At 39.5% G+C, this 20,084-nt stretch overlaps 2 protein-coding genes and 1 long non-coding RNA gene across 3 annotated transcripts; 1 reads left to right on the top strand and 2 right to left on the bottom strand.

Moving 5' to 3' along the window:
• Window positions 1-1,323: 1,323 nt before the first annotated feature.
• Window positions 1,324-3,070, top strand: LOC149388425 (uncharacterized). Its single transcript, XR_016300575.1, has 2 exons — window positions 1,324-1,930; window positions 2,600-3,070. It is a non-coding gene; the product is annotated as an uncharacterized LOC149388425 (long non-coding RNA).
• A 706-nt stretch (window positions 3,071-3,776) lies between these two features.
• Window positions 3,777-5,011, bottom strand: LOC149388426 (endoribonuclease Dicer homolog 2-like). Its single transcript, XM_089624124.1, has 4 exons — window positions 4,664-5,011; window positions 4,459-4,559; window positions 4,190-4,233; window positions 3,777-4,107 (listed from the first exon to the last, which is right to left on the bottom strand). The coding sequence occupies exons 1-4, from the start codon at window positions 4,939-4,941 to the stop codon at window positions 3,952-3,954; spliced, it is 579 nt and encodes a 192-aa protein (XP_089480250.1). The 5' UTR covers window positions 4,942-5,011; the 3' UTR covers window positions 3,777-3,951.
• On the bottom strand, window positions 4,952-6,445 carry LOC149388427 (endoribonuclease Dicer homolog 2-like). Its single transcript, XM_089624623.1, has 6 exons — window positions 6,226-6,445; window positions 5,849-6,052; window positions 5,553-5,770; window positions 5,171-5,445; window positions 5,066-5,082; window positions 4,952-4,964 (listed from the first exon to the last, which is right to left on the bottom strand). The coding sequence occupies exons 1-6, from the start codon at window positions 6,294-6,296 to the stop codon at window positions 4,952-4,954; spliced, it is 798 nt and encodes a 265-aa protein (XP_089480749.1). The 5' UTR covers window positions 6,297-6,445.
• Window positions 6,446-20,084: the final 13,639 nt, after the last annotated feature.

Here is a 20,084-nt window from a genome sequence, read left to right on the forward strand (position 1 = left end):
AGTGCATATTCATGAATAGAAAAATTTCAAAAATTCATCCACCACCTACATGGTTGATATCCAGTAGTCATAATAAAAAAACTAATCAAGTAAACTGCTCAAATTGAATTAAATCTCGACGAACATGCCGAAAAAGTTATGGACAGACTATTCTGATCCATGCTGGGAGACAATTTCCGAAGCCTATGAAAGCATAACAATTACACTGAGAAGGAACAAAGCAGAACCTGGAGACGCCCATTTTCCCAAATTTGGACCAAACCTATATTAGTTCTTCTATCTTTCTGGTAACTAATTTTTTTTAAATAGTAAACCCATCTCTTAACTATATTTTGATACTCTAATATAGTTCAATCACAATAAAAAAAAAAAAAAAAAAATAAGGATTCACTTCTGTATGCCTCTATTTCACAAATCTCTCTAATACTTTGTACCACACTAATCCACATCAATATCACACAGACACAAATATATATTATAAATATATATATATACAAGCAAAATGGTCGCGCGTTGCTGCGACTCGATGAATAATGACGTATTCAAAATATTAGGTAAAATAACATAATAATTTTAGTTTTAGCTACAATTACATAATAACAAAATAACATATCATATCTACACAATTTTAATTTACGACGAATAAAATGATTAAGTTGTACAACTCAAAAATGCACTTTTTAATCGTACAAATTTTATGTTTTATTTTACTTTTTATGAAGAATTTTATATATACATATATAGTACTCACCATATTACCAATTCTATTTCTAAAGTTCAATTAGAGAATAAATAAAGAAAGTTGTAAAAATTTATTCATATTATTAGAATTTAATTATTTCAAGTTGAAATAAATCACAAATAATATTTTTGTAAAATTCATCCTATTTCTAACTATATATATATATATATATATATATATATATATATATATATATATAACTTCTATTATCTTCTTCATTGTTTCCATGTAATTCATTTTTTATGAACATATCGTTGAACTATGAGGTTAATTTAAATTCTGCCATGAAATATGTATTCATATACATCAAACATAATTGCAAAGATACGTCGTTGGTACAAAACATATATGAAATAATTGATTATAATTCAATAACGCCATTGTAAATATAAGAGAAATTACATTAAAGACAATGCAAAAAAAAAATCAACATTAAATACTTCGACCATATAAAATTATATAAGCTAATTTTTTTTTTATTACAATTAGTCTTTTATAAAATTTTATTTGATTTTATGATTTAAAAATAAATAAATAATTTTCAATAATTAAAATTAATAGAATAAATATCTTCCGTAAGTGTCAGAGGACCAATTCTATTGGCCCAACCCTTCCCACACATTAAGAGTATAGTAAATTTAATTTTAAACGTAGATCGTCGTTCTAAAATATCGGACGGTCAAAATCTAACCGACTATAAACAAAACAAATTTCCTCTGTCTTCTTCATTTTTCTTTTGTCATCCTCTCTCTCTCTCTCTCTCTCTCTCATCTGGTTTTTTAGGGTTACGAAAATAAAACATCTTAATTTCAGATATCCCTATCCCCTCTGTCTTTCTCTCTTTCTCTTCTCGTCAATCCGTATTCGTCTGTTTCTCTATCGTTAGTCATGCATTAATTTTTATTTTTTATTTTTTTTGTATTTGTTCTGTCTGTGACAAATTCTTAAGGCGATGAGTGATGTTAATCGAGACGGTAGGGCTACGAAGGTGAAGGCGGACGCAATTTCGGGGATCGATGCAGCACGGGGCTGATGCCGCCCCGGGATGGGGTTTCCGAGCTCATCGTATAGGTTTAAAGAGTTCCCTTAAAATGTCTGTAGCTTTGAGGATGTGAAGCAAAGATTGCAGGTTCATTTGAGCTGAGAGTTTGTAAAGAGGCATTTGATGTCATGACTCAAATGGCTAAGGTTAGTGTTTTTATTTATTTATTATTATCTTAATCAATCCGTTTTAGAAAACTCATTGCCCTAATTTAGCTTCCTGGGTCGATTTTTATTTATTTATTTAATTTAAATTAATATTTGTAGCTTGCATTATTCAACGGAATCTTTGTCATACTCCTAATATAGCCTTTGTTTGTCCTCTGTGTGTATTTTTCTAATATCTTCTCATGAAATTCGTCTATATTGATTGTTAATAACGCTGCTATATTGTGGCTGTGAAATCGTGGTTTGTGGCGGTGTTTTTTTGCTTGTGAGAAAGTTCAAATGGATGAAGAGTGAATGTCTCGGGAAACATGTGCTTCACTTTTTGGTTCCTTCCTATTTTGCTTCTCGTGTTACTCGTCTTAATTTAATCATGAATGTGATCTTGGTGTGTTGTTGTAATACTGGTATAGTTCTAATTTCTGGACTGGAAGAAAATATCGTGAGTACTTAAATAAGTCAGTACATATTTGGCTAAGTAATCATTTAAGTAAACTAATTAAGTTGTTTTTAGATGCTAACATTTGAATTAGTGAATATATACCTGAATTAGAGTAGTTGTGATTTAGAGTACCTAAATTTTATTTTTTCCTTAACTTTTCTGTAAGTGTTGTTTTTGGAATTGGAACTCATGGCTCTTTGTATTTTAAGCCAGAAAAAAGGTAACTATGGTCCGGCTATTACCTTATGATGAAGATGATGCAAGTTTGGAAGAGCAGAAGATTTTGAAGAGCAGAGTGGTAGGCGTCATGTCTTAATTTAATTGAGTGTGTGTGTATATATAATAATATTAAAAAGCTTCTTGAAAATTCGGGCAGCTCCACCGATCAGTTCAGCAGAAGACTTCTGGAAGAGTCCAGAGAATCATCCAATTGCAGCACATCACAGCACAGTGCAACCGTTTTAATTTTTATTATTTTATAACCGTCACATATCTTCATTTTTTTTCTAATGTTAAAAAGACACTTCTGCAACTTTCCAGAAAAGAAAGGCCGTCGTCGAACAATCTAGATTTCCCTTATACTATTAAAGGGTATTTTCGTCATTTAGAGAATTGTCAGGGCATTTTTGTAATTTCAAAAAACTGTGTAACAGTTTTTTGAGTCTAGGTGAACAGGAAAACGTGGTTCTCCTTTATATATACATAATAAATATATATATATATATATATATATATATATATGTGTGTGTGTCAGATGACAATTCAGTGTATACAGATTAAAAAAAAAATTAGAGTACAAAGTTTATATTTGTTTCTTTGATGTTTGTTATCATTTTCTCCTCATTCTCATTTCACATATGAGTCTTGGTTATTTTATTCTCTCATTCTCGGTAGTTTATCAATCAGCAAAGAAAACCAACAATTATCAGAAACTCCAGAATCTGGTACGTCGGCTTTCCGGCGTCGGAGGACGAGTGCGTTAGGGCTTCCTCCAGAAGACGCCGGTTTCGGAACCCGTACTGGATTCTCATCTCCACCGCCGATACCGACTCTTCCATCTCCGGCGACGGACCGCCGAACTACACCGCCAGAAGTCGAGTTCCCACTTTGTTTTCTTTATCCAACACACCCTCAGGTTCCGTGCCTCACGTAGCGAACACGTTCGCCCTGAATTACGTCAACTACAACAATCGCTCCGTGCTTCGGCGGTCCGTCGCCGGAGATGGAAGAGTCGGTATCGGCGGTGGAGATGAGAATCCAGTACGGGTTCCGAAACCGGCGTCTTCTGGAGGAAGCCCTAACGCACTCGTCCTCCGACGCCGGAAAGCCGACGTACCAGATTCTGGAGTTTCTGGGCGACACGGTGCTTCAAGTCGGCGTGAGCACTCAGCTGATCGTGGACTATCCCGGAGTGGAGCCAGGACAGCTGTCCACTCTCAGGGCCGCCATTATCAGCACCGAGAGTCTCGCCAGAGTCGCCGTCAGGCACGACCTTTATCGATTCCTCCGCCGTACCGCTCCGGCGCTCGATTCCTCCGCTATGAGACATTTCATCCAATTTTTAACTCAAGTTATTAACATATTTTTTTACCCTAGCTGATTCGTTCGGCTCATCCTTGATCATTGGACAATTGGACGTCGAAGGCAAAGGAAACTGAAGAATGGGCTCGTCATATATATACTTAGCCCCAACCATCTCAGAAGTCATCTGAAAGACCTCGTTATGTTTGTGTTTTTTCTGTGAGAAAAAATATAAAAACACAAACATAGCGAGGTCTTCCGGATGACTTCTGAAAAACATAGCACAGCTCTGGTGGCAGCTCCACAGTCACATTAGTCGACTCTGCAAAGACAATCCAAAATCACATTTACAGATAAATGCATACGGAAAGGCAAGACTCTATCCAGTATTTTTAAATATTTGACTTTTCATGTCCATGCAGAATAGCACGTACAAGTGCCTCCATAAAAACGATGTTTACAATTTTGTTCAATTGCAAGATAACATCAACAAAAGCAATGAGGAGTATCGGTCCAGGTATTTCAACGAGAGAAGAGGAAGACAAACCTTTCTCCTGAACGTCTCTGCAGCGGAGATAATTCTTCACTTGGAAAAGTTTCCGCGCACTAAATAGTGGTTCATTGTTAAACTGCAGCTTGATTCCGTGCCTGGGGATTACAAATGAGGTGAACACTATTAGACTTGGTTCGTATATATATATATAACAAGATCGTGCCTGTATAGACAAGGAAAATATCAAAAGACTACGTACTCCTCTTCAAAGTAGTTCTTGTAGGTACGGACTTTGCCATTCCTAGTTTTTAAAGGCGAATTTGCACTCAAACCATTCAACATGCCAGTAGTGCAATAGCAATATCCATTATGCGGGGTATAGACCACTGAATTCCTCAGCATGCAAGAACATACCATACCATTTTTGGTATGTATCCAACAAGAGCTACCCGCTGCAAAATGACAATTGATGTGACCGTTCAGAAATTCTCCACTTGAAAATAGTGCAGATTTGACAGAGTCCCAGTCAATAATCATCGGTCTTCTATCAGTGGTGGTAGCTGGAAGAATAAGATAATCCAACTCAACACTTTCTGGTAGATTAAGCTGGTTGAGAACTTCTGTCAAATTATTCTTGACCATTAGGAGGATGACTTGGAACCTTCTTGACCATAAAACCTGTCACCACCAATTACATAAAAGTAAACCAATTAATTTCCCATGCACAACAAATAAAGCTCAAGCAACACCGTATAAGAGATCTTACTTGTTTTCGGTTAAGACTCATTGACCCAATGTATCTTATAGACACTTGGATACTGCCTCTCCCAGCGCTCAAATCAAATTTGCTACTTGTTATGTCACTTTCAAACTGAGTTCTTGTGGCCAGTACAAGATCGTGTACTGAAGCCCCGTAAGTGAAATCTTGCTTCAGCTCAATCAAATAACAATGATACAACATGTCAGCATCAGTGGGACGATAAGAGCCAACGATTTCTGTAGGGACATAACGAGGCTGCTCATCTTCGTATGGCTGGCTCGCTGCACAGTCATGAACGAGTAATGCGTAATTAATAAAAAATTAATGTGTAATGCAAAGAAGAAAAAAAAAAGTTAAGCTAAAATCGGTGATGGGATTGGAAGATTACAAAGCTCTTTTGCCTTCTCTTCTTCCTCGAGCACCATATCAGGGACGAGCTTGTCGGTCAAAGCACCAATCTGATGAAGTTGCTTGCATCCTTCAAGGCATGCAATCTGCTTGAGAATTTTTGCTTTTCCAGTGGCGGACACAGATTGGATAGGACAGCTCATCGGCATGTATAAAGTGCCAGTGGTCTTGTCCCACTTTGGAGTAGGTTTGAAATACCTATTCAACACAAATAATGCAAATTACACTAAGAGTCGTACAAGGATGGAATACTGAATAAAATAAAATAAAACTTACCCATCAGAAGGGAGCCTTGAACAGTAAAAGTAAACCAAGACCACTTTAGGGACCAAAAAAACGGCTATGAACGGCGATGGCTTGCGGAGCTGATGAGCGTAGCTCCGAAGAAGCATTATCGCAATTAGAGTCTTTCCAGAACCAGTCTCCAAGTACACTATCGTGTTCTTCTTCAATCCTTGTTCCAGTGCTTCCAATTGGTAACTACACACACAACAGTCCAAAACTGAGGCATTAGAAACTTGAATCAAGCGTCACAGAGAGTTAAAATCTCTTTTCTTTCTCATCAACTTTCTAGGCAACCAAATAATTTAAGGAAAAAATTCAAAATAGATCAATGTACAAAATATAATTCTTTTGTTTCCTCTAAAACTCACTTTCGTGCCATTGGAAGAGGATCCGGACATACTTCCACGTTAGTATCGATTTCCATGTTCACTGACCCCATGGGAATTCTCTCTGAAATCGAAAATCGTAACCAGTATTCTCTCTGAAATCAAATGCACCAAACAGAGAAGCACACACCCACACGGTCACACCCACACGGTCACACCCACTCCCTCATTCACTCTAGAAGAAAAAACCCTAATTTTTCTCAGAGGCAAAGAGACTGTAAGAGACCAAGGGATCTATTAATTTAGCTTACTGCCCTTAAAAAAGTGAGTTTTTACTCCGTACAAGTTTCATTTTTAACTGAGTACCCTCTATACCTCTCTCAATATACCCTTTTCTTTTTTTATTTTTATTTTTTTTATTATTATTTTTAAACAAAACAGCAAATGAACGCATATTGAAAAGAAAAAAAAAACAGCGTACGTGCTTGGTACAGGGTTCTGGCTTGAAATCATTGAGTCAAGCTTCATTCGGGCGGTAGACATTCCGGTGGCGAAGTCGAGTTCCGACGATGACGACGATATTGACGGTGCAAAAACTCAACCCCTAAACAAATTAGGGCTTTGTGTTTAGGTAGTTTCATGAATGAAATTTTTATATTTCGAGTTTGATACTTCTTTTTGTTGTGTTAGACTGAAAACTTTGTTAGTTTTGAACTAGAAAAATATGTATCCAACTCAATGAAACTTTGATTGGAAAATATTTTCGAATGTTGAAGATGATCGTCGAACTCTACTGATACTGGTAATTTCCAGTAGATCAGTAGAGCAGTAGAGTTCCGGAGGTAGAGGTATCCAACTCAATGAAACTTTGATTGGAAAATATTTTCGAATGTTGAAGATGATCGTCGAACTCTACTGATACTGGTAATTTCCAGTAGATCAGTAGAGCAGTAGAGTTCCGGAGGTAGAGCAGTAGATCAGTAGAGCAGTAGAGTTCCAGAGGTAGAGCAGTAGATCAGTAGAGCAGTAGAGTTCCAGAGGTAGATCAGTAGAGCAGTAGAGTTTGATTTAAGCATGAGTCTGTACACTGCAGGAGAACTTCCATTCCAGTCCAATGATTTCGTTGACAAATTAGATAACGTAGGCGAGACCGGGAATTCAAGGTAGTCGTCAAGTTTGCGTCGAAGCCCGACCTCCATCACCTGCGCCAGTTTCTTCAAGGAAGACAGCACGATATGCCGCAAGAAACCATACAAGTGTTGGATGTTGTCCTCCGGCAAGCTCCAGCAATGAAGTAAGGGTGAATGTCTGTTTAGAGTGTTTAAATACTATCAGTGATTGTTGTAGTTATATATGTTTTTGTTTTCTTATACATATGTTTTTTTGACGCAGGTATACTGTTGTTGGGAGGTCTTTTTTCAACCCGACCCTTGAATAAATTACATATAAAAAAGTATATTTATTCAAAATAGGCAGTCAATAATATTATATAATAAATTAAACGTTGACTAAATTTAAATAAGAGGAAGAACCTCGAGCTCGTCGTCGTAATCCTTGAGCTTGTTGGCCTCGAGCTCGTCGGTCTTGAGCTGGTCAGCTTGGCGTTTTGAAGTAGATCTGTCAGTTAAGTAATTATACATGAATGTCAATAAAATAAATCTCAGAGTTGTTGGAGTTCTTGATTATGTTGATTTCTCGAAACTACTTTAAAATAGAAACTGACAGTTGAGATCTATTGAGAATTTATTGACAATAAAATATATCCTTTTAAACTATCAATAAAATACATCCTTGTAAATATATAGACAATATATTGAGAATTTATAATATTTGAGATTTTATTGACAAATATGTCAATAAATTGACATTCATGTCAATATATTGATAAATATGTCATTAAATTGTCATTCATGTCAATAAATTGACATATATGTCAATAAATTGACATTCATGTCAAAATATTGACAAATATGTCATTAAATTGTTATTGACATTCATGTTAATATATTGACATTCATGTCAATATATTGACATTCATGTCAATATATTGACAAATATGTCATTAAATTGTCATTCATGTCAATATATTGATAAATATGTCATTAAATTGCCATTCATGTCAATAAATTGACATCCATGTCAATAAATTGACATCCATGTCAATAAATTGACATTCATGTCTATATATTGACAAATATGTCATTAAATTGTTATTGACATTCATGTCAGTATATTGACATTCATGTTAATATATTGACATTCATGTCAATATATTGACATTCATGTTAATATATTGACATGAATGTCAATATAATAAATTGACATTCATGCCAATATAATATATTGACAATCATGTCAATATATTGACAAATATGTCATTAAATTGTCATTCATATCAATATATTGATAAATATGTCATTAAATTGACATCCATGTCAATAAATTGACATTCATGTCAATATATTGACATTCATATTAATATATTGACAAATATGTCATTAAATTGACATGTATGTCAATATATTGACATGCATGTCAATATATTGACATTCATGTCAATATAATAAATTGACATTCATGTCAATAATTCAACAATTTAGATTGCTTGGGCAGATTTTTATGCAAACACCACCAATTATAAAATTGAAATGTAAATCAAAATATAAATGTATAATCCTCGGAGAAGTCCTACCACAAGCAGCTCTCGGTGGCGGAGATCACCAACATTTTGATTTTTCCTTCAAAAAGTTTGAGAGCTTGGGCAGAATTCTTTTTCAAACACACCAAATTATAAAATCAAATTGTTGGTGATCTCCGCCACCGAGAGCTACTCGTGGTAGGCCTTCTCCGAGGATATGACCGGAGCATAGGATTATACATTTAAATTTTGATTTATATTTCAATTTTATAATTGGTGGTGTTTGCATAAAAATCTGCCAAAGCAATCTAACTTGTTTGAAATTTAAATATAGTTAACCAGTTTAAATACTTTCTATTAATGATACATTTATATATAAATGATTATATTTGTATTTATATTTCAATTTTATAATTTGGTGTGTTTGAAAAAGAATTCTGCCCAAGCTCTCAAACTTTTTGAAGGAAAAATCAAAATGTTGGTGACCTCCGCCACCGAGAGCTGCTCGTGGTAGGACTTCTCCGAGGATTATACGTTTATATTTAAATGTCCATGATCACGCACGCAGGTTTAAGCCTTGCTGCTTCATTGCATATCACTTTCCCAGCTTCCCCTTCAACTATCCTCACCACTGTCTTTACCTATTATTTATTTATTTTTATATAAGACATCACTTATTAATTATTTTAAAATTCGCACAAACAACCACAAAATAGTAATAATACTAATATTTTTTTTTAAATTAACAGACTAAACCAGAAAACAAACCATGGCTATTTCGAAGGCGTCAACAGCAAGCTTCTCCATCAGTTGCTGAGTCGCCTCGTAGACGAGATCGTTCCTCACACCTAAAAAAAATAATTATAATAACATAAAATTAATAATCACATTTGGCAGCACGATCTCGTCGCCTCCGGAGCTTCTTCGTCGCCTCCGGAGCTCTTTCACGGGTCCTTGGTTAGTTGGGGGCGACATGAACGACGTCGCCTCCAACTCTGAGATTAGAGGAGGCAGGGACAGAGGTCCCGGCCAGTTATCTGCTTTCAGAGAGATGATTTCGGATTGCGACATCCATGACTTAGGTTTCGAGGGAGACCCCTTCACCTGGCGCAGAGGAGGTATAGAGGAGCGCCTGGATAGATGCCTTGCGAGTCGCGAGTGGAGCGATCTCTTCCCTTCGGCCGCAGTTCGTCACTTGAGATTCCGGAGATCGGATCATAGACCTCTTCTTCTGCTTACAACGGGTTTCGGAGATCGCCGGCGGCGCAGGAGGCCGAGGCGTTTCTTCTTTGAGGAGTCTTGGATAGGTGAGCCTGAGTGTGACGAGCGGATCCGTAGAGCTTGGGAGACGGGCTAGAGTGGTGATCAAAGTCCGAGCTTAGCTGACGCGATCTGTCAATGCAGACAGAGCCTCTCTCGCTGGGGCGGAGAGAGGAACAGAGAGACCAGAGACAGGATTGAGAAGCAGAAGAAGATCGTTGAGCTTGCAGGACTATCGGGTCCGGATTTCTGTATGGAGTCCTTCAGACGGGAGGAGAGACAACTTGACGCCTTAGTCCAGAAGGAGGAGCAGTACTGGAGACAGAGGAGCAGAGTGTCCTGGATGCGGTGCGGGGATAAGAACACGAAGCTTTTTCACCGCAAGGCTTCTGCTAGGAGGAAGAGGAACGCTATCAGAGGATTGGAGGACGACCACGGGGATTGGCACAGTGGAGACACTGAGATAGAGAGGATCGTCTCCGGTTACTTCGGTGACATTTTCTCTTCAGCGAGGCCTTCTTCGCAGAGAATCGAGTTAGTTTCTGCGGGCGTACAGCCTAGGATCTCAGAGGCTTTGAACACCGAGTTGGAGCGCCCTTTTGAGCCAGGGGAGGTGAAAAATGCGCTTTTCTCGATGGATGCGATCAAGGCACCGGGAAGTGACGGCTTTCCCGCGATTTTTTACCAGAGATATTGGGACGTAGTAGGCAAATCGGTCTTGAAGACCTGCCTTGGGATCCTTAACGACGGGGACGAGGTGGCCACCATTAATGATACTGTGGTCACCCTTATCCCCAAAGTTGAGGACCCGAAACGGGTCAGCGATTTCAGACCGATTAGCCTGTGCAATGTGATCTATAAGATAGTGGCCAAGTGCTTGGTCAACCGTCTTAAGACTACTATGCACGACGCTATTTCTGAGTCCCAGAGCGCTTTCGTTGGTGGTAGACTGATCTTCGACAATGTCATGGTTGGTTTCGAGGCTCTCCACACGATGAAGCGGAAACGCTTCGGTAATGGTAAGTGTGCGTCTCTCAAGCTTGACATGGCGAAGGCTTTCGACAGAGTTGAGTGGGCCTACCTGGAGTCGATGATGCTGAGACTGGGATACAGCACGCGGTGGGTGCACCTTATCATGAGATGCGTTACCTCAGTCAGATTTGCTTTCAACATCAACGGCTCAATCCGAGGCAGTGTGACTCCTTTCAGAGGCCTCCGCCAGGGGGACCCTCACTCTTCTTTCCTTTTCCTCTTCTGCTCTGAGGGTCTCTCGAGCCTCTTTCGAGCGAGTGAGGAATCTGGAGCGATCTCATCAGGAGTCCGGTTCCGGGACCTTCATGTGTCACACCTTCTCTTTGCGGATGATAGCTTGGTTTTTTGCCGAGCGACACCTGACGAGTGCGAGAGGGTTACTGACATTTTACGGACTTATTCTGAGGCCTCGGGCCAGATGGTGAACTTTCTAAAGTCCGATGTCTGTTTCGGTACGGAGGTTAGCGATGAGGAGGGGGAGGTTCTGGCTCAGATCCTAGGTGTCAGGAAGACGGACTGCCATAAGCGATACCTGGGTCTTCCCGCTTTCACTGGTCGGAGGAAGGCGGAGCTTTTTGGATTTGTGAGAGACCGCGTTTGGGCTAAGATTAAGAGTTGGAATGGCCTCTCCCTCTCGCAGGCTGGCAGAGAAGTCCTCATTAAATCTGTCCTTCAGGCGATCCCCAGTTACGTGGCCTCGTGCCACAAGATCCCGCTGCGTTTGATCAGAGACATCCACTCGGCGATCGCCAGATTCTGGTGGGGGGGGGGGGGGGGGTGGAACGGCGACGAAGAAGATCCACTGGTGCAAGTGGGAGGACCTCACGCGACACAAGTCAGTGGGCGGGATGGGCTTCAGAGATCTGGAGAAGTCCAACCAGGCCCTTTTGGCTAAGAGTGTCTGGAGGCTTATCAGGAGACCGGATAGTCTGGTAGGACGAGTCTATAGACAGAGCTACTTCCCCGACGGTGATATTATGACGGCTCTCCCTGGCTCGTGTAGCTCTTCCATATGGCGCAGTCTTCTTTGGGGACGTGAGATCATTCAGTCCGGTTCGAGATGGCGGATCGGGGATGGGGAGTCTATGTTGGTCATGGGCGACAGTTGGGTTCCGAGGGACAGACCGGCCACCTGGATTGACCCCCCTTGGATTCCCTCCGATATGCGGGTAGCTGAGCTTATGAGACCCGACGGTAGCTGGGACGTTGATCTTATCACAGCGATGTTCGGTGAGGAGGATGCTGCGGCGATCCTGAGCATTCCGTGTGGGGGTGAGGATACTCCTGATGTGCGTCGCTGGCATTTCACTGAGAACGGAGAGTACTCCGTCAAGAGTGGCTACTGCGTCGCGATGGAGAGTGCCAGTACTCCGGTCGCCAGCTCTTCAGATCCGACGGTGATGGAGAAGTGGTGGACGAAGTTCTGGCAGCTGAGAGTTCCTCCTAAGGTGAAACTCTTCTGTTGGCGAGTCTGTTTAGGCCAAATCCCGGCCAGAGCAGTCCTAGCCAAGAAGATGATCACCTCTGATGATAGCTGCCCTGTCTGTCAGGAGGCGAGATAGACTGTTTTCCACGCGTTTTGGGGTTGCAGGTGGAGCAGGAGAGTCTGGAAAGAGGTGGGCTTCGGCCACATTCTTCCGCCTTTCAGAGACGGCGATGCTTTCGACGCTATCCTCAGAGCGACGGAGACCCTCGAGGTTCATTTCCATGCGCTTTTCATTACCATTATTTGGGAACTTTGGAACCACAGGAACAATGTCTTGGCCGGGAGATCAGCTTGGAGCCAGCCACAGCTAGTCCAGTGGACGGTGAGCTTCCTCGAGGAGTACAGAGCGGCTACGGTTGGGGAGACTCCATCGAGCACTAGGATGACTACGACCCCCAGATGGACCCCCCCAGGGACGGGACCCTCTCGATTAACGTCGACGCGGCACTCGCTCGCGACCGTGGAGGCTTCGGTGTCGATTGTATAGTTCGAGACCACACCGGAGAGGTGATCGCCTCGCAGACGCTATTCCTGGCTAGGGGGTTCTCCCCCCAGCTTGCGGAAGCGTATGCTGTCCTCCAGGGCATAGAACTAGTTCGCAGCGTCGGTGGCAGGAGAGCGGAGATCCAGTCTGACTGCTTGGGGGTGGTGAGGATGATCGATGAGGGCGTGACGCTTGTGACAGAGCTTGGGACGATCTTGCACCGCATCTTCAGAGAGGTGAGGGAGCTTGAGGTTTTTCGCATTATGCATATTTCTCGTCTTTGTAATGTTGCTGCGCATAATCTAGCGCGATATGCGATTAACCATCACTCGTCCTCGACCTGGCTGGGTTTAGTCCCGCCTTGTTCGGAAGAGGCCATTCGGGCCGATGATCGCGAGTTGAGGTCCCGCACGGCCTCCTAGGGCCCTGTTTGTTCGAGTTTATTTTGTTTCTTTACCGTTGGTTTCGGTTTCATTCTTATCCTTGTAACCACGGTTTTCCTCCGCCATACGTGAGGGTTTTTATGATATTTCGTGGCACCGATCACGTTTCCTCAAAAAAAAAAAAAAAAAAAATTAAACGACTCACAATGATAGAATTTTGTTTTTTTGTGTGTTTAAGTTAAGACGTGTCATATTTATTTATTTTTTTTTAAAAGACTCCCTTTTCTTGATACATGGCTACTTTTGCTGTCGGCAAACTTTAGCTGAAGATTACATTCTCTCACACCACGTCTTAGAAAAGATAAATAATATTTATTAAATATTGCTCCATTTGATTTTAATTGTTGCATGGATTTCAATTTTTAATTGTTGCATGTAAAAGTGTATGGAAAATTTGACTTTCTATACGTTTTTTTGGTTATACTACCAAATTACAAAAGAGAAATTTTATGTCAACCTAAAAAGTCTAGAAATATTTTGATTAGACCTCGTATATTCAAAATATATCAAATTAGATTTTTGACTATTTTTTTTACAGTTTGAAATGATTCAAGAAAGTGTAAGACGGTTTAAGATGAAATTTAACAAAATATTGCGATGAAATTCAATTACTTTTTAAGATGGGTTTAGGATGCTTTAAGACAGTTTAAAATGGTTAAAAGTACAACACTAAAAGTACTATCCTTCATTACTATATTATTAAAATCAATAAAATAGTAAAATAAAGTTGATTTGGTAGTGAAATTGATAATCAACTAAAGCTAAAGTAATATAAAATTCTTTATTTTTTCCGTGTAACATAATAACACACCAAATTTGGCCAGATATGTACACACACTAAAATATAGTGTTGTATTTGCAGTGTGATTGTAGAAGATTTTGCACTATATTTGATGATATACCGTTTGGTAGGAGTTCGCTTGAATCAATTCCGTGTCAACATATGACTAAAATATAGTGCTCCATTAAAATCTTTAAGTTTAAACATACTTAATTAGTTACAAATCTCTCTTTGTCTTTCATGTTTAGGCATCGCCGCATATTTTACATTCTTCAACGACAATGTTGCTGAAGAGATATTCATTAAATTGTTCTAGAGGCGACGTTTTCGTCAAAGATAGTTAAATAATCAAAATAAATGACACAAGTATTTGACTTATTTATTCGTAAATATCTGTGACAACACTGTCATCGAGATTCAATTAATTTAAAAAAATATTTCGGCTAAATTTTAAGCTGTTAATTTTTCTTTCTCTTACCATTTCGGAAAAATGAATCTCAGCCAAATAAGAGATACCCGTTCATATTTTAAAGGTAAAGCATGTCCATTTTTTGTAGTTGTTGCAACCGACTATACATATTAAGCAAGCAAAGAATGGAGTCTAAAAACTAGAAAGTGAAGTTACATGTCAACTGATCAATCTTTGACCAAGTTTTGAACACAGCTAGTAAAGCAGACCAAAATAATAAGAAATTAAAAAATTTTCAATTACATATATGGTGTTGGGTCATATTTTCTCCAGCCCACAAAAACAAATGGGCCTCATGGGCCATAAAAAAGACTATAAAACAAAAACAAAAACCCTAACTGAAGGAGAGGCAGACGGCCGCCACAAAAAAGAAAAGAGAGAAGAGGAAGAGATGGAGAGAGGGGCTTCTCTCCTCCACTCCCAGATCTTACGACGAGGACGGCTGAACCACCGCCGGACAACGTCGTCGAGCACCGCGAACCTCCGGTGAGCCCCACGAAGCCCTCGTGCCCACGAGCCACGGCGAAACCTCGGACCGGCGAGCACCGTGAAGCCTCGGATCGACAAGCCATGCGAAGTCTTGCGCCGGCGAACCACCATAAAGCCCCGTGCCGGTGAACCGCCATGAAGACCAACGCCACCTCTCAGGCCCCATGACCACTCCTCAGGTCTCAAGACCAACCTTTAGGTCCCGTGACTCTTGGGTGCGTTTCATGACCATCCTCCAGGTCCCATGGCCAACCGTTGGATCCTGTGACTCCCGTCAAACAAGTCACAAGGCCAAGGGGGTTGAAGGGCGTGCTATCGCCGCGTCATTAGGTCCCATGACCCTCCATCAGGTCCCGTGACCCATGGGTACTTCTCAATAATATCTGGAAAATCATCCCCAGACGAGGTCGACCCCCTAGGCGAGCTCGACCTCCAAGCAATCTCGGCCTCCAGGCAGGCTTGGCCTCCAGACGAGCTCGACCCCCCAGGCGAGCTCGACCTCCAAGCGATCTCGGCCTCCAGGCAGGCTTGGCCTCTAGACGAGCTCGACCCCAGGCGAGCTCGACCCCCAAGGCGAGCTCGACCACCAAGCGATCTCGGCCTCCAGGCAGGCTTGGCCTCCAGGCGAGGTCGACCCCCCAGGCGAGCTCGACCACCATGTGAAACCCCAAAACCTCGCCACCAAAGAATTAGAATTTTGAATTAGTATTTATTTATTTTTCTTGTGTTATGTATGTGTATATATATGTATGTATATATATAGGTGACGAAATGTTCAGCTAATATACTGCCTTATATCCTTTGATTATGTCAGTACTAAAATTGGTGTGTGTTGATTTAGGAAGTAAATATATAGATAGGATAGGAAGCTGGCAAACACGTATGTATATACATATATAAGGTAGCTATGAAAAAATAGCTATTGTAATTATACAGTATAATTATATATGTATATATTAAGTAAATGTACCAAATATAGCTATTAACTTTAATTTGAATTTTTCAATCTGTAGTAGTCTCGTGCAAGGCTTTTTTTTTGTTTTATTATACATTTGGAGTCAATCACAATCTTTTTCTTACTCAACAAAGAAAACAAATCTAACAACCCAATAATGCACCATTAATGAAATTAAAGTGCATTTTTTCCTCTTTTTGCCTGTTACGGAATGAAGTGTTGAAGCTAAAACAATTCTTACTTTTCAGCCTTTCTTTACCCACTTCCCTTTTCTCTTATGCTCTCTAAATCATTTTCTTTTTCCTCTCCATTTCTTATTCCTTAAGAAAAATTTTACACAAAAAAATATAATAGTTGAACCTTTTGTTCGCGGACCTCTAAGGAGCCCTCAAGGTATTTTCGATGTTTTCTTTTTGTTCATCTCTCTTATGGTGTTCATATTGTTGTTAGGTAAGATATATTTATGAAGAAAAAATATATATATAGTCTTAAACATGTTGTATTTGTCATATTTTAGGCAGTAAGAAAACGTGTGAATCATTATTAGCTACGCATATTATTTTAGTCTGATTTTTTTATACCGAAATAATCAAGATGTTTATAATATGTATATTAAATTTCATAATTTTTGGACAAACCGTTTTGTTTCTAAAATTCAATTATGATCAGCGCGCATAATTTTGTTTTCTGTTTCAAACAGCAAGGTTTTGATTCAAAATCAAATAGCTAACAAAGGAATGGTGATTTGATATTTTTATACCTTAATAGTATAGATGTCTTCGGTATGTATTTAAAATTTTATGATTTTTAGTTGAATGGTTTATTTTATAAAAAAACATTTACCATCGGTGCGCATATAGTTTTACATTGATTCAATCAGCAAGGTCTTGTTTTTTTTTTAAAATACCTAGAAGATGTATTTTTTAATGAAATTTTTATACAAGATACTTTTATATGTTTATAATATATGATAAAATTTTGATGAGTTTTTAATTAGCAGAACTATTTCTAAACTGAAATTTTGGACCAGTGCGCAGATAGGTTCCAGAAGTTTTTTTAAAGCGTCTTATGCTTTTAATTTAGTTCTGTTATTTGGGATCCGATTTTGGTAACACCTCTGAAGATGAAAACGTTCAGTTATTTATTCTCTAGCTTCTGTAAAATTTTCAGAATTTTTTTTCCAGAAAACGTTTTTCCCCGATACTTTAGGATTAAGGGTATTTTGGTCTTTTCATGTCCAATTTTCATTTCTGGAATTCTTTTTCCAGCAGCCTTGTATTTTTTTTAAGAGTACCAGAGATAGTTAGTGATAAGCTTTATTTATTCTTTCTTTCGTTTAGGTCCCGAGCCAAATACGTTTTTCCGATCGTTCGATAGTTTAAAGTCGCACGTTCCCGAAACAAGGTGAGAATAATCTCACTACAATACGGATTAGTTTAAAATTAATTTACGATGAGTGTGTGATCTGAATTGGTTAATATGTGTTATATGATTGATTGTGTGATATCTCTTATGTGCATGTATATGTTATTGAGTGATTTGTGATTATTATGTTGTGACTCGTTATGATGAGTTTATGTATGAGTTTAGTACAATTTTGGCATAACATGTCCTATTTATTAGCATGTGATTATTATGTTGTGACTCGTTATGATGAGTTCATAAAGGGAGTTTTCTCATATGATATGTTATTAGATGGTGCGAACTATGGGAGGTCGCAGCCCTGTAGTTCGTTTCCAAAGTGTACACTGAAATTGGTAAGACTACTCTAGGGACACCCCGAATAAAATATGATAAGACTTATGATACGAAAGACCATGACACTATTAGAATTTAAAACACTAATAACCGGATCATGCATTGCATTACTCATCTCTTTTTGTGAGTCATAGTTATTCTCGCTGAGCGTTAGCTCATATTATGTGTATTCGTCCGTATTGTAGGTAAGCAACAAATGAACAAGTGAGAAGGTGGATCAGCGGCGTTCGATGGCTAAGGGGTTGGGTTGTGGTTCCGCTCACTCATTTAAAAGACTTCCGCTACGAAATTTTCTAAATACTCGGTTTGAGATTTTTATGCTTAAGATACTTTCGAAGTTTAATTATTTTTGCAAAACTGAAGTTGAATTCTTATGGTTTTATTTCCGTTGAATATCCCAACCATCTACTTTAGTTTGAAATTCCGAATTAATTATTTCTCTTATATTCATCAAATATTTTTGTAAGATTTCAAATGTTGGTTATTGTCAAAGATTGTTTTATTTTAAAGTCCAAACTTTATAAATATATGAAACGATGTTTAAAAAAAAAAAATTATCCACTATTTTTTTTTCTAAGTAAAAGAATTAAGATAAGTATGACGGTCCGAAAAGTCGGGTCGTCACAGTTGGTATCAGAGCAATGAACCTACGACCACCCTCGCTATTCGATCGCACGGCTGCATCCCCTACTCCAGTAAGTTAGTTTGTTTTATTTTGTTCATTTCTTAGTCTTTTTTTTTTCTTTTCACTTAGATGCCTATGTCGAAGAATTTGAGGACAACCACCCGAGAGGTTCAAGCCGACCGTAAGGCCTTTGAGGCTTTCATGAACTCGAATCCCCCAACACTTTTCGGAGACGGAAGAGCAGATGATTGTGCACTTGCTTGGTGTACAAACATGGAGGAACGTGTCCACTTGTTGAAGATACGTGGTCCTCTGCAGCTCAGTATGGCAGCATGTCAACTTAAGGTGCCAGCACTCTCCTATTGGAAGGAGAAGCTCAGGAAACACCCAGATGCGGAGTGGAACATAATGAAGGAAGGTATCCTGCGCAACTTCACCCCAAAAGGATTTGAGGAAAAGATCACGAGACAGATCTATCGTCGAAACTCTGAGACATGGAGGATGATGCTCGAAGAAACGTTCGAGGATTACTACCACCGGTTTAATAACACTTTTAGCCGCCGACCAGAATCAATTACCGACGAAGAGCTGATTCAGCTATTTTGGGATAAGCTATCCGATTTCGAGAAAACTGAGGGGAAGGCTAAATTTTAGAAACCCCATTCGAAACCTTCTGGATCTACGCTTGAAGAATTCCTTTCAGACATGGAATTCCTCATATACCCCGCGGCATGGCTTAGAAGAAATTTTCCTTCTGGGAGTGACGAAGAAGATGAAGATGGAGACTCACTGGATGATTGGAGGATGGGATCACCCGGAGAAGAATCGGAGGAAGACCCTTCTGAAGATGATCTAGACGAGGATTAAATTCCTCTTGCTATTCTAGACTTATGGTTTATTTGTCTTTCCTTAAAGTTTGAGATACCTTTTATACTTTTGTTATGGTTTTGGTTTTGCTTTAGTTTGAGTGATATGCTCGAATTGGATTGCGTATTTTAGTTATATTTATTTTATGGGAAATGCACTCTTCTTTAAAGAGTTTTATAAAGTTTTATGTATGGAGTATGTATGTGTTTTTCTTTCTTTTCATAATCGATCCCTTCTAGTAGCCAAAAGTAAAACCCTAATCACGGCTATGTCTTCGAGTTTTTAGATGGAAAACGTCCCTGCTGCTCGTGGACGGGGTAGAGGAAGGGCACGAGGCCGAGGAAGAGGAAGGGGCAGAGTTGCCACTAAGGTTCCTAATCAAGATGCCCATCAGGCTGCCTATTTTCCCGAACAACAAGAAGCCGAACATCCTCAAGGCCCTGCCCCTGCTGCTCAGCCAGCTGGCCAACCTGATCTGGCAGTTCTAGTTACTACCTTACTACATCGCGTCGAAGCTCAAGAAGCTGAGATACACGATTTAAGGAACCAGCTTCATCAGGAAAATGAAGAGGTCGAAGAAGGGGAACAACCGCCACCGCCACCCTATGTTCCCA

The sequence above is a fragment of the Urtica dioica genome, chromosome 8, assembly GCF_054948205.1.
Source record: "Urtica dioica subsp. dioica isolate 48M chromosome 8, U.dioica_male_clone48M_v1_H2, whole genome shotgun sequence".
In the NCBI taxonomy this organism is placed as follows: Eukaryota; Viridiplantae; Streptophyta; class Magnoliopsida; order Rosales; family Urticaceae; genus Urtica; species Urtica dioica.